Source organism: Scyliorhinus torazame, chromosome 5, assembly GCF_047496885.1.
Source record: "Scyliorhinus torazame isolate Kashiwa2021f chromosome 5, sScyTor2.1, whole genome shotgun sequence".
NCBI classification, from domain to species: domain Eukaryota; kingdom Metazoa; phylum Chordata; class Chondrichthyes; order Carcharhiniformes; family Scyliorhinidae; genus Scyliorhinus; species Scyliorhinus torazame.
The window spans coordinates 212,862,951-212,889,795 of NC_092711.1; the positions used below are offsets into that span (position 1 = coordinate 212,862,951).

At 49.5% G+C, this 26,845-nt stretch overlaps 1 protein-coding gene across 1 annotated transcript in view; it reads left to right on the plus strand.

The window, feature by feature from the left end:
- LOC140420930 (sodium- and chloride-dependent neutral and basic amino acid transporter B(0+)-like) overlaps positions 1–26,845 on the plus strand; it is a 242,665-nt gene that overhangs the window by 185,585 nt on the left and 30,235 nt on the right. The window contains exons 11-13 of the mRNA XM_072505092.1: positions 13,762–13,861; positions 23,748–23,857; positions 24,908–25,078. Of these exons, the coding sequence (XP_072361193.1) occupies positions 13,762–13,861; positions 23,748–23,857; positions 24,908–25,078 (381 nt within the window). The remainder of the gene's footprint in view (positions 1–13,761; positions 13,862–23,747; positions 23,858–24,907; positions 25,079–26,845) is intronic.

Consider the following 26,845-nt stretch of genomic DNA (forward strand, 5'->3'; position numbering starts at 1 on the left):
GCCTGCTGGGCTCTCTGTGGCTTTCGTGGGGCATTGCACTCTTGTGCAAAGTGACCTAATTGTCCACAGTTGTAACACTCCTGTGGTTTCTGTGGGGGGCTGTTCATGCCTTCGTTCACCCATGTGGGGTTCTGGTGCACTTTAACTGCTTGAATATCTGCCTCTGCCTGCTGTCCTTCGGGTTTTCTAATCGCGGGCTTGTTGTGGACAGATTTCTCCCGGGTGCGGGACAACCTTTTTAAAACCCATTTTTCGTTGTGCGTTTCATCCGAGGGGTCATAATTGGTACAAGCATTTTGTCCTGCCTCTGTGGCATGGGAGATAAGGGTGCGGGTCCATTTGGCCGTGTTGTCTGGGGACAAATGGGCGCGGTCTAAGTTTCCGAAAATGGCTGTAAAATGGATCCACAGGCGTCCAGCAAACGCTGTGAGGTGTTCTGTTTTCTTCTGCCTGCACTTATTCAGGCCTTCTACTGGGTCACCTCTATTATAACCGATCGCATCTAGGATCGCCGTGTGCATCTCTGCAAGGGTGCCTCCTCCTACATTCTGTTGGTCGGGAAGGGCTGCTACAACAGAAGGGTCTAAGCTTAAAACTGTGAGCTTCACTTGCTCACGCTCATCCAGGCCATACATGGTCGCCTGCTGCTTCACTCTAGCAAAGAAGTGGTGGGGGTCTGAGGTGGGGAGGAACGGTGTGATCTTTTCGCATGCGTCCCATAATTGGGTCATGGTTAAGGGGGCGGTGTAAAGGAATTCCGCGTCTCCGTCCGATGTGACTGTGCGGTGGGTAGTTACTGGATTCATGGGTGCCTGATCTATCTGCTCTGTGGGGGGTTGGGGTGCTTTTCTTTTGGGCTTTCCTTGCGCACATGTTCCCTGTACATATCTATGCGCGGTTTTGTTTAGTTCTTGCCAATCTGGGCCGTCTTCTTCATCTAATTGGGATCCAAAGGTGCTTTGAAACCCATTTTGCACTGAAAGCAAAGACTGCAGTTCCGCAATCTGCTTCCGGCATTTTGCATGATCCACTGAGCTTTGTCTGTGCTCCGTGGTGGCAGCATGGAGTGCTGTTAACGCTGCTTTTAGATCGCTGCACTGCCTTTGCAATGCCTCTACCAGTTTCTCTGTCTCTTCTCTTACCAGGACTGCACGTTGCGTGTCCTGATAGGCCTTATCGTATTGGGTTTGGAAGCTGCTCAGATGCGCTAGACACGACTAGCGTGCCCACTTGGCATCATCCACCTCTCCGTCCTTTGCTGCCAACTTCCTTCTCAATTCTACATTCTCTCTCTCGATCTCACTAACATCGACTTTGCTCATTCGATGTCTCTCTTCTATCTCTTTGCGGAGCGTCCGAACGACCTCCTCTGTGCCTCGCAATTGTGCCAGACAGGACACGATTGCCATCGGCTTGCGAGCTTTCCCTAAGCTCTTCTTATGGATTTCACCCAGGTTCTCCCACCAAGTATGTCCTATACTCCCGGGACCTGTTTCCTCATTGGAACAAAAGTCACACCAAAGGGGCCATCCCTTCCCTTTGAGGTACCTTCTAATCTCAACTTCCCAAACGGGACACTGACCTCCTCTGCTGCTGGTCGCTGCGACCACAAATTCTTGAGGGTTCATGAGGCGTTCCATTGCCTTCATTGCCATTTTTCCTGTCTGAATGCTCTCTTTTAAAATTTGGAACGAGGGGTACTCAGGCGGTGCTGTAAACACGCGTACGGCGTTCGCTATTTTCCAGAATACAAACTCCAGACAGTTTTTTGCAACAAATTTATCAGTTTTACCTGATAGCCCTGTTAGTTACGCATGCATTGACACGCTTCCGAATTATGAGGATTGATCAGAACTGCTTGAACACTTGTGAATGTTTCTGTTCCCAATTGGACTCTCAATCCAAATTTTATCGTAGAATTTACAGTGCAGAAGGAGGCCATTCGGCCCATCGAGTCTGCACCGGCTCTTGGAAAGAGCACCCTACCCACGGTTAACACCTCCACCCTATCCCCATAACCCAGTAACCCCACCCAACACTAAGGGCAATTTTGAACACTAAGGGCAATTTATCATGGCCAATCCACCTAACCTGCACATGTTTGGACTGTGGGAGGAAACCGGAGCACCCGGAGGAAACCCACGCACACACGGGGAGGATGTGCAGACTCCGCACAGACAGTGACCCAAGCCGGAATCGAACCTGGGACCCTGGAGCTGTGAAGCAATTGTGCTAACCACTATGCTACCGTGCTGCCCCACGTGAAATTTTGTGTTCTCCCGGAGTGGTTGGGCCACTTCTAAGTCGGGTCTCATCAGATGTCGCCAGTAAATGTTGCTATCTTTAATGGCTATAAATATGGCGGTTAATAAGGTTGCCTTTCTTAATCTTAATTATGAATAGGTCCCGGCGGAGATACCAGTAAATGTTGCTAACTTTTGGTGGCTCTTAATTTTTAATCACCTCCCACCAGAGTCGCCAGTAAATGTTGCTCATTGTGTCTTTACTTTATTTGCTCTGTTTTATTACCTATGCTCTAGAGTCGCCAGGTATCTTTATGATACCACCACGAGGTTCAAGTTCAAGTGCTGATCAATAACTCAATACACCAGTTAGTAAGTTTCAAATGAAAACACATTTATTATACACAGTCAATCACTACTCATGTATAAAACTCTACTTACTAGACTATCTCTAACACTAAGAGGCCTATACCTAGCTTTGGAACTGGCCCACCAGGTCAGGGGAACAAATGGCCTTTTGTTCGATTCTGAGTCCGCAGGCTTCAAAGCTGGTATAGACTGGTAGCTAGGAGCACCTATCCCATAGCATGCGTTGACTGGAGACTTACTTGATTGGTGCAGCTGCATGGCAGGTCACGGTCAAGGGTTGTTTCGAGCTGCTGAGGGGCCCTGCCAAGAAGGACGAATTGAACTTGGGGACTCTATTTTATAGTCCCCAGGGGCTTTGCGCCCTTTTGGGTGGACCCCGAACCTGGTTCCAAGTGATTGGACTAAGTTCTGATCACTTGGATCGATTTCTCCAATACTGGAGCTGTTCCCTGATCGCTGGGCGGTTCCTAAGTGTCTGTTGGCTTTCCTTTGTCTTGGCTCCTGCTGGCGCTGAGGTGTCTGGCTTGGCCTTGTTTATCTTAACTGTTTCCAATTGTTCCCAGGGATCGCTCATGAATATGTAGATGGTTGTTAGTTTCAGTGCTGTCTGGGTTCCTGCAAGTTCTGATATACAGGAAACTTTGCACCTGCTTGTTTGTCCTGCGTTTGACTGAATTTCCCTGCATTCTTCGTGGATCTCCATTTTAAAGTCGGGAAGTAATCATAGAATTTACAGTGCAGAAGGAGGCCATTCGGCCCATCGAGTCTGCACCGGCTCTTGGAAAGAGCACCCTACCCAAGGTCAACACCTTCACCCTATCCCCATAACCCAGTAACCCCACCCAACACTAAGGGCAATTTTGGACACTAAGGGCAAATTTATCATGGCCAATCCACCTAACCTGCACATCTTTGGACTGTGGGAGGAAACCGGAGCACCCGGAGGAAACCCACGGACACACGGGGAGGATGTGCAGACTCCGCACAGACAGTGACCCAAGCCGGAATCGAACCTGGGACCCTGGAGCTGTGAAGCAATTGTGCTATCCACAATGCTACCATGCTGCCCACAAGTGGCCAACCCAGGTGGCTACAATGGTGGTGAGGGTCTCCTACAGTCTCTAGCGAAGTGTCCTGATTGCCCACAGTTATAACACATCCTCCATCTCTTCCCGGGGGTGCATATGGTGGAGCTGGATCCCTTGGGTATTGGGGTTCCGCTCTACTCTTATTTGTCCATACGGGACCCTGGGCAGCCTTCATTGGGTGCATCGGGGCTACCCTGCCAGCACATGTTGGCGGGTCTGGACTGACTGTTCCCACACTCTAGCCAATCGCCAGAGAACCCATGCCTCATTATGTGTGGGTTCTGCAGGGTCGAAATCTATGCAGGGTCCCTGCCTTGCTCTGTGGTGAGGGAGACTAAAGTTCTGGGCCATTTAGAGGAGTCTGCCTTGTCTAATCTGGAGCGTACTAATTCTCCATATACCCCCTTAAAGTGGATCCATAATCGACCAGCAAAGGCGGTCGAGTGTTCCCCCTTCCTCTGCCTACATTTGTTTAGGCCGTCTATGGGATCTCCTTTATTGTAGCCTACCGCAGTCAATATTGCCACCTTCATTTTGTCCAAACTTCCCTCTCCCATGTTTTGGGGAGCTGGCAAGGCTGATCTGACCGACTGGCTAAAGCACATAACTGTAAGTTTGACTTCCACCCTTTCGTCCAGCAGACATTATTTTCTGCTGCCTGATGTCTTCGAAGAAGCAATGTGGGTCAGTAGATGGCTCAAAGGTAGTGATTTTTTTGCAAGCGTCCCTCAGTTGGGTCACTGTAAGCGAGGTTGTATAGATGATGGCCTAACCTGAGGAGCTCCCTACCCGTCGCTCGGTGGAGACTAGGTGCATCGGTACTGGGGGGTGGATCTGGGGGTGCAATGGATATGTCTCGCTCTGTGGAGGGTGGTGGCGCAGCAGGTATGGCTTTCTGTGGGGTGATGGTGGCGGGTCCCAAAACTAAGTTCTCTTAACATACATTTTTGCATTCTCTTGCAGCTCTGCCCAATCTGCCCTCTCTTCCTCAACTGTCCCAAAGGTACACATAAAATCGTTTTGAACCAAGAGTAATAATTTTAGCTTAATAATTTCTCGCTGACACTTGGAGTGGTCAGCGGTTGTTTGTCGCTGCTCCTTACTAGCCTGATGGAGTGCTTTTAATGCTGCCTGCAAGTCAGTGCACTTAGCTTCTAAGCGTGTGACTTTGTGTTCTGCTTCATCTCTTACCAAGAGAACGTTGGGTGTCATGGTAGGCTTTCTCACATTGGGTATGGAAGCTATCTAATTGTACTAGGTTAGTCTGTTTCATGTGCTTCAGATCGTTTATTTCCCTGTCCTTATCGGCTAATTTCTCCTGCTATTGTTCCTTTAGTTTCTTTATCTCCTCCTCCTGTACTGCCTTTAACTGTTTAATCTCTTCCTCCCTCTCCTGCCTTGATTTTTCCAATTCCTCACGGACGGTCTTTAGGACCAGCTCGGTTCCTACTAGTTGCGCCAAGCAGCACACTAAAGCTATCGCTTTATCATATTTTGCTGCTCGCTTTCCCTGCGCTTTGTTCAGATCCTCCCAATAGATTTGTCCTATCGCTCTGGGACCTGTCTCTGTACTCGGACAAAATTCTGCCCATAGGGGCCACACTTTCCTCTTGACATATTCTCGAATCTTTTTCTCCCACATGGGACACTTCTCTTCTACCTCTGAACTTTGTGCCAACATTTGTTTTGGATACAAGGGGTAGGGGGTCAATTGAACTGCGGGCAAGGCTTGTGGGCTATTCCTAATTCTCTGAGTTTAAATGCAAACTTTCAGATTATACCCTATCATCCCCGTTAGTTGCGCTGCAATTAGTGCACACTTTCGAAATCAGTGATTTGTCCAATGTGGAGTACACACCTGTGGGTTCTGATTTTTATATAATTTTTCAATAGAGACCTTCCACTCCCTTCAATTTACTTGAAAACCTGGCCGTCACGGGCATTTGCTGTCTTAATTCGGACTCAGGCTCAATCCCCAGGAATATTAGGTTTGTGAGATTCGATTTCAGAGCAACAAAGTTACTTCCAGTCGCTATCCCACCAGACTCACCAATTTGTTGTCTCTAAACCACAGTGTGTCTTAACCCCTATATAGTGGACAAATTACTGCAAGTCTGTTTCATAATCCAATCAACATTTATTCATGTGCACACAATGTTAATGTTATACAATCACACCACACAGCAAAAGTTATATGACAGAACAAGTTCATACAAGACCTTGACTTAACTTTGGAGTGACCAACAAGTACCGGACAGATATTGGCCTTTATCTGTGATGTCTTGTAGTCCTTGATGTTCGTCCTTGATCCGGTCTGTTCCTGGCTCTGGCTTTCCTCGTTGGCCGGTCAAGGTCACTGTTGTTTGGTTGCTGCTGTACAGAGAGAGACGTGGGGCTGCGCAGCATCTTTTATCCCTGGAGATTTTGCATTCTTTTGGGTGCTCCCAGGTGGGCCACCAAACAATCGACCAGGGTTCGATCACCCTGATTGATAAAGTCCAATCAAGGTCTGCCACCTTCATCTGGGGCGTACCCTTACCGGCCATGGCCGTACGTGCCGTTGAATCTGCTAGTTGGATTAAATTAACATGGAAGTCCTATTGTCCCGGGATGGCCTGGAGATGGCCTTTTTCCTGTGTATTTGCAAGAGTCTGGACTGCAGCATGAGTGTATATTCTGAGCTGCAGCCTGCTTGTCCTCGATTTACGTAGAATTTACTTAGAATTTACAGTGCAGAAGAAGGCTACTTGGCCCACCAAGTCTGCACCAGCCCTTGGAAAGAACACACAACTTAAGCCCACACCTCCACCCTATCCCCGTAACCTAGTAACCCCACCTAATCATTTTGGACCTTAAGGGCAATCCACTGAATTTGCATATCTTTGGATTGTGTGAGGAAACCTGAGCACCCGGAGGAAACTCACGCAGACACGGGAGAGCGCACAGACAGTGACCCAAGCTGGAAATCGAACCTGGGACCCTGCGCTGTGAAGCAACAGTGCTAACCACTTTGCTACCGTTCCCTTACTGGCCACGTTTCCCAGCATCCTTTGCCGGACACCATTTTAGGTGGCTACACGGGAGAGGCCAAAATCATGAACCATGCCGGGTGTAAATTGGTTTCCGGTCTACCCGGCCCGCTCCCGTTGTCGAGATCAGGATACCACCACAGCGTGGCAAGAAACCTGTGGTAGTATGTATTGGGGGTCATGTGGGACTGGAAGCCCTAATGTCATTGGCTGACAGATCCCGGGTTCTGGTTGGCCGTTGACCTCATACTCCGCCCTGAAGGCGAAGTATAAGAAGCCGGTGCCTTCCCCCGCATGCCAGTTTACTATCGGGCTGCTGGGGAACAGACACGCTTAATAAAGCCTCATCGACTTCACTCTATTTGTCTCACGGAGTCTTTGTGCGCCACAAAACCAATATTCAGCAATTGCAACCAATCGCCATCCCATTAACGGGAAGTACCCCCTATTGAATGGCCAACCGTGACTTAACCCCCACCCAGCCAGCAACATGTGGGCACCATTTAGTACCAGTGAAGCTGGCGGATAGCTGCGAAGGGGACCGGGCAGGTGAGCATCTTCGAAAATTGTAATTCAGCCAGTGGGCACTTGGGCCGCTGCCCCAGTGAGGGGGGTGGGGCAGCCTCTGGGGGACCGAAGGGCTCATCCGTGGATGGGGAGGATGATGGGAGGCAGCCTCCATTAGTGGGAGTTCGCCCCTGGGCTCTGGGGGCAGGTGGTCCAGTGCCCAGGCCCGGCATGCCGACCCCCCCCCTCCCCCGGACAGTGTATATCCATAACGGGGCAGCTCCAACTGCTGCCTGTCCATCCCACCGAACACACCCAGGACAGAGCTCTTGTAATATGATAATGGTCACTTTAACTCTGATTGACCGTAGTGGCCTCTGGCTGCACAGCCGAAGGCTGTTGAAAGTGGGGAATTGGCAATTCTAGTAATGTGAGCATCTCACCAGCTCTCAAGTGGGTCACCGTAGGTAGACATGCCATTTTGCACTTAGAACAAAGAACATAGAACATTACAACGCAGTACAGGCCCTTCGGCCCTCAATGTTGCACCGACCTGTGAAACCACTCTAAAGCCCATCTACACTATTCCCTTATTGTCCATATATCTATCCAATGACCATTTGAATGCCCTTAGTGTTGGCGAGTCCACTACTGTTGGGCGTTCCACACCCTTACTACTCTCTGAGTAAAGAACCTGGGCGAAATTCTCCGGAAACGGCGCGATGTCCGGCGACTGGCGCCCAGAACGGCGCAAATCAGACGGGCATTGCGCCGCCCCAAAGGTGCGGAATGCTCCGCATCTTTGGGGGCCGAGCCCCAACATTGAGGGGCTAGGTCGGCGCCGGAGGAATTTCCGCCCCGCCAGCTGGCGGAAAAGGACTTTGGTGCCCCGCCAGCTGGCGCGGAAATGACATCTCCGGGCGGCGCATGCGCGGGAGCGTCAGCGGCCGCTGACAGTTTCCCACGCATGCGCAGTGGAGGGAGTCTCTTCCGCCTCCGCCATGGTGGAGACCGTGGCGGAGGCAGAAGGGAAAGAGTGCCCCCACGGCACAGGCCCGCCCGCGGATCCGTGGGCCCCGATCGCGGGCCAGGCCACCGTGGGGGCACCCCCCCCGGGGCCAGATCGCCCCGCGCCCCCCCCAGGACCCCGGAGCCCGCCCGCGCCGCCTTGTCCCGCCGGTAAGGTAGATGGCTCAATTTACGCCGGCGGGACAGGCATTTTAGCGGCGGGACTTCGGCCCATTCGGGCCGGAGAATCGTGCGGGGGGGCCCTGGCGCGATTCCCGCCCCTGCCGAATCTCCGGTGCCGGAGACTTCGGCAACCGGCGGGGGCGGGATTCACGCCAGCCCCCGGCGATTCTCCGACCCGGCGGGGGGTCGGAGAATTTCGCCCCCTACCTCTGACATTTGTCTTATATCTATCTCCCCTCAATTTAAAGCTATGTCCCCTCGTGCTAGACATCACCATCCGAGGAAAAAGGCTCTCACTGTCCACCCTATCCAATCCTCTGATCATCTTGACTGCCTCAATTAAGTCACCTTTGAACCTTCTTCTCGCTAACGAAAACAGCCTCAAGTCCCTCAGCCTTTCCTCATAAGATCTTCCCTCCATACCAGGCAACATTCTGGTAAATCTCCTCTGCACCCTTTCCAATGCTTCCACATCCTTCCTGTATTGCGGTGACCAGAATTGCACGCAATACCCCAAATGCGGCCGCACCAGTGTTTTGTACAGCTGCGACATGACCTCATGGCTCCGAAACTCAATCCCTCTACGAATAAAAGCTAACACACCATACGCCTTCTTAACAACCCTCTCAACCTGGGTGGCAACTTTCAGGGATCTATGTACATGGACACCGAGATCTCTCTGCTCATCCACACTGCCAAGAATCTTACCATTCGCCCAGGACTCTGTGTTCCTGTTATTCCTTCCAAAATGAATCACCTCACACTTTTCTGCATTAAACTCCATTTGCCATCTCTCAGCCCAGCGCTGCAGCTTATCAATGTCCCTCTGTAACTTGTAACATCCTTCCGCACTGTCCACAACTCCACCGACTTTAGTGTCATTTGCAAATTTACTCACCCATCCTTCTACGCACTCCTTCAGGTCATTTATAAAAATGACAAACAGCAGTGGCCCCAAAACAGATCCTTGTGGTACACCACTAGTAACTGGACTCCAGTCTGAACATTTCCCATCAACCACCACCCTTTGTCTTCTTCCAGCTAGTCAATTTCTGATCCAAACTGCTAAATCACCCTGAATCCCATGCCTCCGTATTTTCTGCAGTAGCCTACCATGGGGAACCTTACCAAACGCTTTACTGAAATCCTATACACCACATCAACTGCTTTACCCTCATCCACCTGTTTGGTCACCTTCACAAAGAACTCAATAAGGTTTGTGAGGCACGACCTACCCTTCACAAAACCGTGTTGACTATCTCTAATCAAATTATTCCTTTCCAGATGATTATACATCCTGTCTCTTATAAACCTTTCCAAGATTTTGCCCACAACAGAAGTAAGGCTCACTGGTCTATAGTTATCGGGGTTGTCTCTACTTCCCTTTTTGAACAAGGGGACAACATTTGCTATCCTCCAGTCTTCTGGCACTATTCCTGTAGACAAAGATGACTTAAAGATCAAAGCCAAAGGCTCAGCAATCTCCTCCCTAGCTTCCCAGAGAATCCTAGGATAAATCCCATCCGGCCCAGGGGACTTATCTATTTTCATACTTTCCAGAATTGCTAACACCTCCTCCTTATGAACCTCAAGCCCTTCTAGTCTAGTAGCCTGAATCCCAGTATTCTCCTCGACAACATTGTCTTTTTCCTGTGTGAATACTGACGAAAAATATTCATTTAGCACCTCTCCTATCTCCTCGGACTCCACGCACAACTTCCCACTACTGTCCTTGACTGGCCCAACTCTTACCCTAGTCATTCTTTTATTCCTGACATATCTATAGAAAGCTTTGGGGTTATCCTTGATCTTACCTGCCAAAGACTTCTCATGTCCCCTCCTGGCTCTTCTTAGCTCTCTCTTTAGGTCCTTCCTAACTAACTTGTAACTCTCGAGCGCCCTAACTGAACCATCATGTCTCACCTTTACATAAGCCTCCTCCTTCCTCTTGACAAGTGTTTCGACTGCTTTAGTAAACCACGGTACCCTTGCTCGACCACTTCCTCCCTGCCTGACAGGTACATTCTTATCAAGGACACACAGAAGCTGTTCCTTGAACAAGCTCCACATTTCCATTGTGCCCATCCCCTGCAGTTTTCCTCTCCATCCGATGCATCCTAAGTCTTGCCGCATCGCATCATAATTGTCTTTCCCCCAGATATAACTCTTGCACTGCGGTATATACCTATCCCTTTCCATCACTAAAGTAAACGTAATCGAATTGTGGTCACTATCACCAAAGTGCTCAACTACCTCCAAATCTAACACCTGTCCTGGTTCATTACCCAGTACCAAATCCAATATGGCCTCGCCTCTCGTTGGCCTATCTACATACTGTGTCAGGAAACCCTCCTGCACACATTGGACAAAAATGGACCCATCTAAAGTACTCGAACTATAGCGTTTCCAGTCAATATTTGGAAAGTTAAAGTCCCCCATCACAACTACCCTGCTGCTTTCGCTCCTATCCAGAATCATCTTGGCAATCCTTTCCTTTACATCTCTGGAACTTTTTGGAGGCCTATAGAAAACCCCTAACAGGGTGACCTCTCCTTTCCTGTTTCTAACCTCAGCCCATACTACCTCAGTAGATGAGTCCTCATCAAACGTCCTTTCTGCCACCGTAATACTGTCCTTGACTAACAAAGCCACCCAGTTGTTACTGCCTAGCATCGCAATCAGACTGTGAATACTTTGCCTGAACTCCGGAGGCATCAACACCACAGAGGCCAACATTCCAACATCCTGGTACTGGCCACAGCACTGGGGACATCCCCGCGACCACGTGGGTGTGTGAATCGGGCTGGGAACCAGCGCCTGGTCCAGGTTCCAAGTGCGTGTCTGGGATCCGGTACCCAGGGGACGCTGCTGCTGCCGGGGTTGCATGTGAAGGTCCAGTTGGATGGCACCCTAAGGGTTGACAGGGAATGTGAGGGTGGGATACTTCTGGAAAATCCGAGTGTCCCGGGACTGAAGCCAGAGCTGATTGTCAGTCTCTCCCCCTCTCCACTTCCTTACAGATATCACATTATGGATGATATTGTGAACCCTGCGATAGCTGCCATTGTGGTGCTGGTGGCAGGCCAGGTGGTCAGATGCCGGAGAAAGCAGTGACAGGAGTGTCGATGGTGGCTCGAGGCGGCGGCCCAATGTAGGACCCCACACCACACCCCGAGGACCCACCCGCCTATTAGGACGGGGAGGACCCATGGGGGAGGTTGGCGTCAGCCATTGTACAGACATTGCTTATGAACAGATAGTCTCTGTGCTGGTGGAGGGTGGTGATGACAGCCGTGACATGATGATGGTGGCATCCTCGGAGCTCTCCTCCAAAGTGTTCTCTTGGGAAGCAGGGGAGTGGGCCAATTCCGCCGGGTTGTGATCTTGCTCGAGAACTGTCGTGTGGTCAGTGGTGGGGGGGGGGGGGGGGGGGGGGGGGGGGGGGGGGGGGGGGGGGGAGACGAGGACGATCATCATTCTTGCATGAACAGCTCACGTGCGACAGGTCACTTGGATGGGGGTGGGTGGATCCTCAGCTCTGCGGCACAGGCCAGTATCGACGTCTGTGAGCGATCTATCCTCGGCCACCTCCACAACGTCCAGGATCTGTTGCTCATGGGGGTTGTGGACCCTGAGGAAGGCACACCAACGCATACCTCCGCTATCTGTTGTGGGACAACTTCTCCCACAGAGTGAACATTGTGAATCTCACGCTTCATGCACCGCGGGAGGGTGGGGCATGGCAAGAAACAGGCATGGGCACCAGGCCTGGAGTGTGCTGGTGGTTGCCCGGGTGTGCTGGGGCACGTGGCAGTATTGTGCTGCATGCGGCAGGCACAGGGCCGTTGGGGAGGAGCCCCGAGGGTTAGCTGGTGGGACTGGTGCCATGGGGCCAATACCAATTTACCCATGCAGTCTGGAGAAGGTCATTGAGCTTCTTGAGGCACTGGGTGGCAGTCCTCCTGTTGACACTCCCCAAGCTGAAGGCTGCTGCCATAGCCTCCCAGGCGTCACAGGCTGCCCTGTGGCTGATCCCCTGAACCCACCGGGGGACAGGTTGTACTGTTTTGACCCCACCACGTCCATTAGTCTAGCCAGGTCAGCATCTTCAAATCATGGAGTTGGGCGGTGCAGTGGCATGGCTGAGTGCTGTCTGGAGTTTGCTGTGCGGGATTAGTTGAAGTGTTGCTCCCCCTCATTCGTGGGGAGCTGCCGAGAGCAGTCCCAGCGAATCATCCAGTGGAATAGCCATTTGTGACGTGAAGCCCATGAAGCTCCATTAAGTGTCCTAATTAATCCGGCCTTTCCGGGTCAGCTATCAGGACATTCCCAGCATTTCCCACTCGCTACTACACTGAGAATGAATTCCGGCCCCTGGTATCGCGCCCCCTGGAATGATGGACCTCGATCGGAGCTAATGCAAATAATCTCATTTGGTGATGGACATGGTTGTAGATATTAAAGCAGGCAAAATCAAAATGTTATGTTTACATTCTATATCTGAGGTGGACAATAAAACACTTCTTTGGAACTGGGAGACATAGACAATAATGAGTCTAACAGAATTGGCTGAATTTTTATTCTGGTGTCCTGCCTTTGCATTGCTTCATCACCTGACACCCGCAGCTATTTTTAATCAGCGGGCTAATTAATGGTCAAGTGTGTGCTCGTCATCCAATTAGGATGGCAGGCAGGTTCCTGAGGCTGGTCAATAAGATGCCCAATAGCACTGGAAGTTGGGTGGTAAGTGTGACCGATGTAGATAATAGAGTGTCCTTCAACATGGGTGTGCCCTGTGAAGATGTTTCATACCTTTTTAAATTCAAAGAGACCATAGCAGCCAGGTGGTCATTCTGGAGAGGCATTGCCGCAACTGGACAGCCAGCAGCTGTGGCTGAGACCCTCTGGCAGTGGTGAGCATGTGGGGTTGTCTAATAGCAGAATGGAGTGCTCCCTCCATTTTTTGGTCATGTTTCAGTCACAATGGGTGACCCACGTGACAAATAGAAAATTCCAGAGAGATGCCTTATTAGGCCCTTTAATTGGTCTAATAGGTTACTTTCTCCTCGCAGGCAGTGAGCTATCACCACCTCCCAATCCTGCCTGAATGAAAATGGCCCAGGACCAACTCGGCAGCCAGGAGTAGGAATTTGCATGTCCCTCCCCCTTATGCAAGTGAAAATTCTACCCAATGTCTCAAAAGCAAAATATTACTGGGCTGGCTGGTTATGGGTTGAGAAAAGTGTCGCTTTTTCTTGTCCAGAGAAATCTTATTTTGAAGAGTTTTGTTGTTTTCTCTTACAGGCTACTTTCTAATATTTCACTTCGTTTCAGGCTGGGATTTACTGGATCAATTTAATGGACCATTTCACAGCCGGCTGGGGAATTCTTGTAGCTGCTGTCATAGAACTCATTGTTCTCAGCTGGGTCTATGGTAAGTATAGTACGGAAAGCAGTGAAACAAAATTTAATAGTTAAACAAAATTTTACTGGGTTCTGGAAAGTTCCAGGTGACCAGCCACATGGAAGAAAACTCAAAGTTTATTTTACCTACTATAACACAACTACTTCCCAAAGGGTCTGCCGCACCCAGCCGACACTTGGGCCAAGGTATTTAAGTCCCATGAGGCCCTTGGCTCAAGGGTGTAGCTCCGCCACCTGATCCAGAGAGATCATATTCAGGTGAAGCCACAGGGACTCTGATGTCGCAGACCCCGTGGCCTTTAGTCGGGTTCTAATACACCTCCTCCCCCCGCCCACCTCCCAAGTCCAACACGTCTTCCATCTCGATGGCAGGTGGGTTAGGATCCTTTGCTTGCCTTGCTCGAGGCTGTCTCTCTAAAGTTCGCAGCTTTGGGCCCGGATTGGTGTAACGAGCCAGGGAGTGACGTTTGCGGGCCAAACACCTGGGTGGTTCCATCATGCCTGGCCCGGCAGCCGTCACCGGACCCGTTTCGACTGCTGTTGACAAAGTCTCCAGGTCCGAATCGCGGTCGGATGAGTCAACCTCCCGCATTTCCAAGTCGAGAGGCTCATCCGCCGCACTGCGTATCAAAAGAGGCTTCTCCGGAGGAAGGGGAACCACCGGCAGTGGGGGCTTTGATTTTCCTGCAAGCACCTGTAGGATTCGGCTGTGGAGGCAGTCCACATGCCTATTTGATTCTCTTCCCGATACTCATATAGAATATGAGACTGGTGTTACAGGCCAGGGTTTAGAAAACTCCAAAGTATATCATGAAGTTCACCTGACCTACAACTGTTTATCGATTTTGGTTACGATGAGCACAAGGGTCTGCCTTTCAGGTGTTAATCAACAGAGGCCTTAAGCGCTTGTAATCAAAAATAAGTTTTATTCTACGAATTTAGTTAACATTTTTATAAACACACACAGTCAGCATTTTTATCAACTATCAACATAAATACCACACACAGCTATAGTACTCTATGTATAACCCTGAATGAATTCCCCCTTTAACTGTTCCAATTTAATAACAAGACCCCTAAACCAGTACCCCCTTTTTGAAGGTGTGGCCCAGCACACAGCACCAACACCTGGTATGGATACTCTTGTTTCATTTCCAAAACAGCAGGTTTGAATTCCATCCAAAAAACAGTTATCACTTCGAAGTTATCAAGTAATTTGGAAATAGCTTTTAAAATGAAGATAGAGAGACAGGCCAAGGTACTTCTCTTTCTGAGTACAGCAGACAAATGTGAAAATGAAAGCAAAAACTCAGAGCCATAAACAAGCCCCAAACCAAAGCAAAAGTAAAACCAACTCCCAGGGCCACAGACCAGCTCCACCCACATAAAGACATCACTGAAGCCATAAGATAAGACAAAACATTTCTTAAAGGGACACTATCATGACACTGGCCCAGATCACTTTATCACTGTCCCCAGAGGGGCAGCAAGGTGGCGCAGTGAGTAGCACTGCTGCCTCACCGCGCCGAGGTCCCAGGTTCGATCCTGGCTCTGGGTCACTGTCCATGTGGAGTTTGCACATTCTCCCCATGTTTGCATGAGTTTCGCCCCCACAACCCAAAAACATGTGCAAGCTAGGTGGATTAGCAATGCTAAATTGCCCCTTAATTGGAAAAAATGAATTGGGTATGTGGTGATATACATCACTGTAAGTACACAAAGGGTTAATGTACATACTCTACACCTAGCTAGACACTAGAGGGAGCACCAGAGACATGACACACAGACAGTCAACCAATAGGTCAGATAGGACACAACCAATGGGCATTCAAGATACACACAGAGGTGACACTACCACAGGGGGACATTACACCAACCCATATATAAGGATACTGCACACATGATCTTCCTCTTTCCAGTGGAGACACTCAGTGAGTACAGACACAGGGGTTGATTGAACATCACGCCCACCACGTGGATTGTAGCAGACTGGTTCGTCAGTCTGAGAAGCTATAGCAGAATTAACAGTAGCATCGAATCCAAGTAGGAGAATTATTAATAGTTTAATAAACGTGTTAAAGCTATCTCCAAGTCGGAACCTTCCTTTGTCAGAGTGCACATCAAGGAAGCAGCTTATGCTACGTCAAGAGCATAACAAAACAGGGTACTCTAAATTTATTTTTTTTAAATCAACATTTTAAAAAAATCACTGTCCCCGGAGTCCACAATGCCCCGTCGGCGAAATTCCGGACATAGACCGCGTCGCCCATGGAAAATTCCCTAATGGGTCTGGGTTGTCGTGCTTCAGAGCGTTCCTGCTGGCTGCGGACCTTTCCCCAATACCTTATAGGATGAGGCTCAACCACAGGCACAGCCGGAGACCAGTAACAACTCCGAAGGCACCAGTCCGGTAGTGACGTGAGGCGTGGTCGGTAATAGAAAGGGAAACGAGCCAGGCAGGTCTCCAGGGAACCAGCGGTCTGTTTTCACAGGCCGAACTTAAATGTCTGTACCAACCATTCGGCCAATCCATTAGATGACAGGTGGTAAGGTGCAGTCCGTACATGGCGGACCCCATTTAGCTTCAGAAAATAGGCAAATTCTGCACTTGTGAAAGCTGTGCTATTGTCTGACACTAACACCTCGGGAAGCCCATGGATACTGAATGTTTGTCGGAGCTTCTCAGTAGTGGCTCACGACATTGTCTTGTACATGCAGTGGACATCAATCCACTTCGAATGGGAGTCCATGATAAGTAAATACATTGCTCCTTGAAACGGTCCCGTGAAATCCACGTGGAGCCGGGACACAGTCGGCCCAGCCACTCCCACAGGTGGAGTGGAGAGCTGCAGGGGGGACTTCTGGTAGTCCTGGCACTGTGTACATTGTTTCGCAAATATTTCAATGTCCGTGTCTATCCTGGGCCACCATACATCACAACATGTTCATCTTCGAGACCCCCAGGTGTCCGCTGTGGAGGTCTTGTAGGATTGCCCCCTGGCCTCGCTCAGGCACGACCACCTGGGAGCCCCACAGAAGGATGCCTCTACCACAATGAGTTCAGCCACCTTCGTGGTGAAACGTGCGTAGTTCCTCCAGGAGAGCGCGATGTCAGGCCCCGTACAGTACTATGTGGCCGTCTTCCGCCAATAGCGGGTCCGTCTGTGTCCATGCCATTACCTGGGCCAGAATAACTGGCAAGGAGTCAATGCAAAGTTTCTAACACCTCATCTGAAGAGGCAGGCATCGGCATGCTGGTTGGCAACGGGTGTCGGCTGAGGGCATCCGCGTGCGGAATCTTCGCTCCCGGATGATGTTCAAACACATATTCGTGCACCACCAGGAGCAGCAGCCATGCTGAAAGCAGGCAGACGCCAAGGGGGGCGGTTATGCTAGCCTTCTAAAACAACCCCAAAAGGGGCTTGTGGTCGATTAGGTCGTAAATGTATGCCCGTACATGTACTGGTGGAATTGCTTAACCACGAAGACCAACAGCAAACCTTCCTTTTCGATTTGAATGTAGTTCCGTTCTGTTCCATGATCCATTTACTGCGCCAGAACAACCCCGTGCCATAAGGCGAAGCATCTCAGGTAAACAACAAGGGCTTGGATCGATCAAAATGAGTCAGTTGACGCAAGGACGAAAGCCACTGCTCCACTTCTCGAACGCTATTTGTTGCAGTGGATCCCAAACCATCACTGCCCATTCTTTATCAGATGCAGTGAGGCCATCACAGTGGCCAAATTTGAAATGAACTTACCATAATAGTTGATTAGGCCCATGAAAGAGCGGAACTCTGTAGGATCCTTTGGCCCGGGGGCCTGCCGGATTGCTTGCATCTTATCGTCCAACCGGGTGCAAGCCATTCCAGTCCCACCCTGTAAGCAAAGTAGATCACTTCTTTTGTGTGAAATACATACTCTCCCACTGAAGCGGACCCTGACTGCTTCAAACCGACGTTCTTCATATGGTCCAGGTCGGATGAACCGGTGATCAGTTCGTCATTGAGGTAAACCACGACCTGCGGGAATTCTTGGTTAATATTCTCCATCACCGCTGAAAAATGGCATATGCAGAGGAGACTCCGAAGGGCAACCCAGTGAGTGTTGATTGTCACGTACGTCTGCGAGGCCAGGTCCAAAACTAACTGCAGATAAGCATGGGTCATTTCGAGCTTGGTGAAAGTATGCCCTCCACTGAGCTGAGTGTACAGGTCTTCAATTCTGGGCACCGGGTAACAGTCCAAACGGGACGCCTGATTATCCTCATCTTATAATCCCTGCAGAGACGGACAGAGCCATCAGGCTTCATGACTGGCATAACAGGCACAGCCCAATCTGCGAACTGTACGAGGTTGATGATCCCTAATCGTTCCAGGCAATCCAACTCTACATTAAGAGGATGGGGCGGGCCCGAAAATATCTTTGTTAGGCCTCGGTGTCTAAATAAATCTTGGTGAGGCCCTCGGATCGTCCCTAATCCATCTTGAAAAACGCCCAGGAAACGTGCCAGTACAGCATCCAGCCCATCGGAGTACATGCAGCACACTAGCTGCCAATCCAGCCGGAGTTCCTTCTGTTATGGGTCAGGGTTTAGAGAATCCCAAAATGTGTCATGGAGTTCACCTGACCCACAACTTTTAATAGATTGTGATATGGGGAGCACACGGCTCACTCTACAAGTGTGGTACTTCAGAAAGGGAAAAGTTATTTTTTAAAGCAAAACAATGTTTATTCTATGAACTCAAGTTAACCTTTTTAAAACAAACAGTGAACATCTTAGCAACCAGTAAATCAAATACACCCCCCAAAGAATACAACATTAAGTAACCTGTATGCTGTCCTTTTACACCCAGAAGACTTAACAAACCTTTAAACATAAGCACATCAGAGTTTACACTCACTACATTTATAATTCTTCTGAATTCACCAAATGATTAAGCGATAGTCCTTCACGGCAGAGAGCTCAACAATGCAGCTGCTTTGGCTGACTTCAGCTGCAACACACTCTGACATCACTCCAGTAACATGAGCAGCTCCATTTCTTAAAGATACATTTCTTAAACACCCATTTCTTAAAGGTACTCTCACATGACAACACCCCCCCATTCCCAATCCACTCACCCATTCCCAATCCACTCCCACAATCCCAATCCACTCCCCCATTCCCAATTCACTCTCCCATCCCAATCCACCCTCCTATTCCCTAACCAGTTCCCAATCCGCAATCAATTTCTCTATTTAAGAAAGCTCTATTTATTCTGCCAACTATAATACAACTCCTACTACCCGAAGGGTCTCCCCCGCCCGGCCTGGGCCGGGGTATTCATGGTTAATCATCGAATCGTAGAGTCTCTACAGTGCAGATGGAGGCCATTCGGCCCATCGCATCTGCACAAGCCCTTGGAAAGAGGACCATACTTAAGCCCACACTCCATCCGTAAAGCAATAACCCCACTGAACGTTTTGGACACTCGAGGTGAATTAGCTTGGCCAATCAATCTAACCTGCACTTCTTTGGACTATGGGAGGAAACAGGAGCGCATGGATGAAACCCACACAGACATGAGGAGAAAGTATAAATTCCACACAGACAGTCACCCGAGGCCAGAATTAAAGCCAGGACCCTGGAGCTGTGAGGCAACAGTGCTAACCACTGTGCCATCTTGCCGCCTCCTTGCCTAGGGAGATCATATTCAGGTGGGGCACAGGGACTCTGATGTTGCAGACCCCGTGGCCCTGGTTGGGTTGTAACAGGTCCTTGTCTCTTTAAAAGATGCAAGACAAATTAATAGGGCACATTGATCGAGGTTGTGATTCCCGGAATGATTTCAAAGTGTGGTAGCAAGGAGGAACTGCACAAGCTTCCCGGCGCTCGGCCCAGCGGGGCTGGCAACGCTATGCAATGTTAATTGGTCTACTTAACGAGGCCCCACGGGCTTCACGCTGCAAATGAAGGCTCGCCAGCTGATTCGCGGGACTGCACTCGCCAGCCAATCTTCCCCCCCTCCCCTCCCCCCCCCACACTCTCCCCTCCCCCCCCCCCCCCCCCCACACCCCGCTAAGGTTGAGCAACACTTAAACAGCACTTGCACAACCAACCCCACTCAGCTCGCAGCCATGGTGTCAAGACGGCCGGCCCCAAGGTTTGGAGATGCAGACGTGAGGAAGCTCCTAGATGCGGTGAAGGCCTGGAGGGATGTCCTGTTCCCCCGAGGGTACCGGAGGGTGAGCCACAGGGCGAGTTAAGAATTTTGAGTCGTTTGCCGTTTGGTTCCAGAATGGCTTGCATCAAAATTGACTAATTTTTGCCAAATATTAATTTTGGAAAAAAAGTGATTTTCTCGGCGAGTTAAACATTTTGAGTAATTTACTGTTTGGTTTCAGAGCAGCTTGCATCAAAATGTACTATTTTTTCCCAAACATTCAATTTGGAAAAAAAGTGATTTTCTCAGCGAGTTATGCATTTCGAATAATTTGCAGTTTGTTTTCGGAGCAGCTTGCATCAAAATTTATTAATTTTTGCCAAATATTCATTTTGGAAAAAAAGTGATTTTCTCGGCGAGTTAAGCATTTTGAGTCGTTGGCCGTTTGGTTTCAGAGCGGCTTGCATCAAAATTGACTAATTTTTGCCAATCATTCATTTTGGAAAAAAAGTGATTTTCTCGGGGAGCGTACCACTGGCATCGGTAGAGCCAGAGGACAGGCCACCACATTGCCGGCCACCACCAGGACCAGGGTGTGAAGCACAGAGTGCCAGGGAAATGGCTGGGTGTCGGTGTGGATATGGGGAAGGAGGGGGTGATGGGTGGTTGGGGGGGGGGGGGGGGTTGTGGGCATGTGAGGGCAGGGTCTGCAGTGCACACCACTGCAGACCTTGTAGCCTGTTGAACCTGGTTGGGAACCTTGCTAACATATCCGACTTGCACCCCCTGCAGAAAATGGACTTTGCAATTCAACCAGGAATGGTGGCCTTCACATTAGTTGCGCAGCCCTAGGGGATGCACTGAGGCTGTACGAGCTGGAACAGCCCTGGGGGAACCTGCCGAGCCTGCACCAGAGGAACAGGAGGCAGCTAGTTGTGAGGATGGTTGGCTGGCCGCCCAACAGGACAAGGAGGAGGTGGGAAGGAGGCACCGCAACAGGCCTCATGTGTACCGGCAGCACCTGCTATTCAAGGACCTGTCGGACTGGGCATGCCGGTGAAGACTGCGGCTGAACAGGGGGACAGTGCGACATATCTGCCATATCATGGCGCACCTGGCACAGCGGGGGTATGGGGGAACGATACCTGCTCCCGGGGGCCATCAAGGTGATGGTTGCCCTAAACCTTTCAGGATCCTTCCAGAATCATAGAATCATAGAATCATAGAATCATAGAATTTACAGTGCAGAAGGAGGCCATTCGGCCCATCGAGTCTGCACCGGCTCTTGGAAAGAGCACCCTACCCAAGTTCCACACCTCCACCCTATCCCCATAACCCAGTAACCCCACCCAACACTAAGGGCAATTTTGGACACTATGGGCAATTTAGCATGGCCAATCCACCTAACCTGCACATCTTTGGACTGTGGGAGGAAACCGGAGCACCCGGAGGAAACCCACGCACACACGGGGAGGATGTGCAGACTCCGCACAGACAGTGACCCAAGCCGGAATCGAACCTGGGACCCTGGAGCTGTGAAGCATTTGCGCTATCCACAATGCTACCGTGCTGCCCCCAAAGGATCAATCTATTTTTGTTTCGTAAATCAGGGGAGAGCGCGAACGCAGTCCCGAGTGGGGATCTCACAGACCTCAGGCAACAGGTTCGTCTGCACGGTCACGGAGGCCCAATGTGCCCGTTCGACACAATACATCAAATTCAATGTGGCCCGAGCCCACCAGGATGCCCAGGAAGTGGGGTTCGGCGCCATCCGTACAGGGGGGTGATCGATGGGATGAATGACATCCGACGAGCACCGGCCCATGACGGGCCGGTCTTCACAAACCGAAAGGGATTCCACTCGATAAATGTGCAGCTGGTGTGTGACCAAGAAATGAAATGAAAAGCGAAAATCGCTTATTGTCACAAGTAGGCTTCAAATAAAATTACTGTGAAAAGCCCCTAGTCACCACATTCTGGCGCCTGTTCGGGGTGGCTAGTACGGGAATTGAACCGTGCTGCTGGCCTGCCTTGGTCTGCTTTAAAAGCCAGCGATTTAGCCCAGTGTGCTAAACCAGCCCTCCAGTGTGCTAAACTAGTGAGATACCCGGGCAGCGTGCACGACACACTCGATGTTTCCTGACCTCTTCAAGGCGTACCCTCGGGTGAGGGGTTGGCTCCTGGACAGCAGGAGTTATCCACTGCGGTCATGGCTGATGACACCTATCCGGAGGCCACAGATCGACATGAAGGCCTGCTACAACGACACCCATGCTGCGACCAGGGATGTGATCAAGTGGTGCTTTGGCATTCTGAAGATGCGGTTCAGGTACCTGGACCGCTCTGGAGGGGCGCTCCAGTATAGCGCTAAGAGTCTCCCACATCTCCACTATCGATGGACCTGCCCTTTCAAGCCCAAAACCCATCTAGATGGCAGCTAGTCCCTAGGGTCGGGCTGCCCCAGACCGTCCGCCCACTCATTGGCTCCTACCTCCACCTGATGTACTGTAGCAGTTGTGTGATGCGCACCAGATAGTGTCCAAGGAACCTCTTCGCTAAAGTGCCCAACCAAGGTGAGTGGCTCTGAGATTGTGAAGAATGTTGGTGACATCTGTGTCTAGAAGTCAGTGTCATACCCGGACTGGTGCTCCGGGGTGTTTCGGACTGCGGGTCAAGGGCTCCTGTCACTGTCAAAGCCCTTTTCCTCGTTGCTGTTCACTTGGGCTTGGGGTGTAGTTGGACTCAGGAGCAGGGATAGGGCCCGCCTCATCGACACGTGATCCTGCAAGACTCAAGACATGTCGCATGATTGGATCGCAGGTTGGGGTGTCCGGTCCTGGCGATGGGACCTACAGCGCTCACGACCTTCGCCACCTGCGCCCTGGCCCTCTGTACGTGATGGGTGGCAACCTCGTTCCCACCCCGGGGCTCAGGGTAGCCTGCCTCTCCCCCATGGTGTCTAACAGTGTTTCCAGCTCCAAATCTGCAAAGTGGGGTGCCGCTCACAGTGTTGCCATCTTGTTGGCTGTGATGAGAGTGTGTTTATGTCTGTGTGTGTGTGTGTGTGTGTGAGGGGGGTGGGGGAGGGGGGGAGTGGATTGGACTGCTTATATGCAGCTGCAGCTTGTCAGCCGAATGGGTGTCAATCTTGACCCCGGTGAATCCGACACCATTTTTCATTGGAATCAATCGTGGATTTGGTGCTAGCCCATTAACAGTAGATGAATTGGTCCGGGAGCGGTGCCAATTTTGCTATCGTAGAAGTCTACCGATTCAGTCCCGGCTTCAACATTTGTTTCTGAAACGGAGAACCCTGCCCAAGATGTCTGCATGCAAGACTGGGGTGATGAGAAATTATTTTCTCTGAGGGTCATTCGTCTTTGCAATTTTCTTCCTCAGAAAGTGATGGTGTCAGTGCTCTCATGCCCGCGGATGTCCTGGCAGTGTGTAGGTGTCCACAATGGGAAACCCCATCGGCCGGCTGCGTGGAAGGAGGATCCCGCCAGATTATTTTTGAAGCAGACTGTTCAGTAACAAGGGAGTCAAAGGACATTGGAGACGGCAGGAATATGGAGTTGAGGCCACAATCTGATGAACCATAATCTTATTGAATGGCAGAGCAGGGTCAAGGGGCTAAATAGCCTATTTCTACTCCTAATTCATAGACTCATATGTTCTACAGTAAACAAGTTGTCCTGAAGACTGGACAAACCAAATGATTGTGTCTCTCTGCTTTCTTGTTGTTTACAGGGGTAAACAGATTCATCGAGGACATTGAGATGATGATTGGGGAAAGGAGTTGGCTCTTCTGGCTGTGGTGGAGAGGATGTTGGTCTTTTGTCTCCCCAGTGTTACTGCTGGTAAGGTGATATAACGGGCAAGATTTGCTGTTCTGTTCAAGGGGGTCAAAGGGTTTAGCCCACTGATCATGTACTCTCTGCTGCTGTCAGGCCGCAGAAGGAGAGTCTCCAAGATGGGGACTGGTTGATGGAGGGCGCTCAGGCATACTTAAGGGGTAGACCCTGGGCCCCTTCGAGCCCTGCACAACCTGAAGATCACTATTGGAATGGTAGACTCAGCCAGCCTTCTGCTCATATTCTTCACTCTAGTCTCATCTGTTTAAACTCTGAAGGGGCCTTTTCATTCTGAACTGCTCTGCCTAACAGGTACAGAGCAGATCAGACAGTTCATTGAAGGTTCAAGCCAAGAAGACTTTCCCTTTCCTCACAGCATCTCACTCAGATCAAGATTTTAAAACTGCTGCTTTTTGAAGTATCAGAGCCTTATTAGAATGCCCAGAACACTTCAAAAGACTTAAAATCCCCTGAGATCCTTGAAGATGGCTTTCATTCAATTTCACAGAACAATATCTTTTATTAGCCTTTGATTGGCAGCTTAATGGTTTAAACGCAGGTACCAGAAGGTTTGTTTATTTATTTTTCCCTTTATGCTTGAATGCATCTGAAGTCCCCGCCATTATTCTAACTAAATGTTTCTAAACATCCTTGTTAGGATTGACAGCTGCTGACCACTTCAATAATGCTAAATGGTTTCACTGCCTCTTTTCTAACCGTGGGAAGCACTTTGTAATTTGAAGTGGTCAGCAACTGTCAATCATAACATGAATGCTTATTACAAACTGTGCAGTTTTGCATGTTCCTGACGGCATGTGGCAGGAATCCCGCGATCGCCAGAGGAGTGGGAACGGAGAGTGGGGACGGGTCTGCCGCCCAGCGCCAATCCAGTTTTTGCCCCAATGTGGGATTCTCTGCCCTATCAGGTTACCCGATCATCCTGTGGGGTATGGAGAATCCTGGCCTAAATCTTTTAAATAGTGATTTAAACTGAAAATAATGAAGCTGCAGATAGCCTCGCATTCTGATCTCATTTTATGCAATCATTTCATTCAGGCAATCTTAATCTGGTCCTTGACAACATTCACTGCTCCAACATATGGACCTATTCAGTATCCTGGCTGGGCAATAGGACTTGGCTGGTGTATGATAATCTTCTGTATTATGTGGATCCCTGTTATAGCCGTCATGAAAATTGTCCAGGCTAATGGTTCCAACGTGTGGCAGGTATGTAAACACTTTTGAGGTGCCAAAGTCAGTGTGGCATACATGAAAATCATCCTGAGAAAAATTGTGCCTTTGTTACAATTTGTGAAGAGCATCTTCTAATAGTCTCCCACTCATTCATTCACATACACACTACCAACCATCCTTGTGCTTTTAGTTAATGGAATTTAAAATTGAGCACCAATTTTGGACAATGTCGTTGTAGGCCCACAAGCAATATGTATTGAAAATCTACCTGATTTCACCCTTGTATCTGTCAGGAATAACATTATTACCAATCCCAAGCAGTGTGCAAGCTGACTGGGGCACGTTTCATTTTTATAGTGCCTCTCAGAACTTCATGATGTTCCAAAGCATTTCCTACAGCTAATGAAGTCACATTGAAGAATGTCATGTAGAGAAATCTGGTAGCCAATTTACATATAGCGAGGCCCCAGAAACAGCAATGAGCTAATAATCAAAATTTTTAGTGACATTGGCCAGTACACCAGAAGGACGATTCCATGAGATCTTTCACATCCATGTACTTGGGGACACGGGCGCACAGTGCGCTGCCACATCAAACTTTGCGATTGTACTGAAATGCAAGCTAGGTGTATACTAAAATCTGTAGACGGAGACTTGAACTCCTGACCTCAGGCTCTGAGCTGATAGCACTACCATCGAGTAATGGCTGTTAGTTGCATGGATGCAGCATGTTGCCACCAAGTCTTTCAGTTCATTAAACATTGTTCAGATTCAGTAAATTCAAATTCAGTAAGCATTTAAATGTGTTAGTTGATCTGATGGTGTTGCATCTGGGGCGTTAAAATCAAGAGCTGCCCTCAGATGATAAAAGGTTAGAGGACAGGAAATTACTAGACACAGCAAACAAATATGGTCCAGTCCCTATTTTAAAGTCCGATATTCTGAAATTAATTTTACATAATTTTTATTATTAATAGTTCAATATTTATAGCTATTAGCAAAATCAAAATGGCACCCTAATTGATTGTGACATAGGTAAATAAGTGAAGAGGGCAGTCATTAGCGCACATACCTCTGACAGACTCAACATCATGACAAGTATGTAGCTTTTCTCTGAAGCATTTCCCTGCCTTCATTATGCTCTGGAACTACAAACCTTAAAAAATAAATCTTTTCATTAAGAGATTACACGCGTGATTTAACAAAAAACAAGAGTCCGATTAAGCGCTGGAAGCGACCCGCTATCGAACGGGATTCTGTTATTTTCTTCGGGCCTCAGAGGCGAAGGCCTGCCTCGGCCGCACTTACCTTCATTTCCTGCACTGAGGAACCCCTACGTCAGTGCAGAAAGAGATCAGGACACCATTTAAAAATGTCAACTACCTTTAGTGTGAAAAGCTACTCCTTGATATCACCCCTGAATGGCTTAGCTCTATTGTTTTAGATAAGCTCACTTGTTCAGGACTTCCTTAGAAGATCTAATTGTTATAATAATAATAATCTTTGTGTCACAAGTAGGCTTACATTAACACTGCAATGAAGTTACTGTGAAAAACCCTAGCCGCCACACTCTGGCGCCTGTTCGGGTACACTGAGGGAGAATTCAGAATGCCGAATTCACCTAAGAGCACATCTTTCGGGACTTGTGGGAGGAAACCATCTACAATACCCTATCCTTGCATCATCCTAAGCAAATAAATTCGGTCACCTCTTTAGCTGAGGAGACTGCACGCCCAGTTTATGCAGCCTGCCCTCATAATTTAATCTCTGTAGACCTGTTATCAGTCTGATTAGTTATTT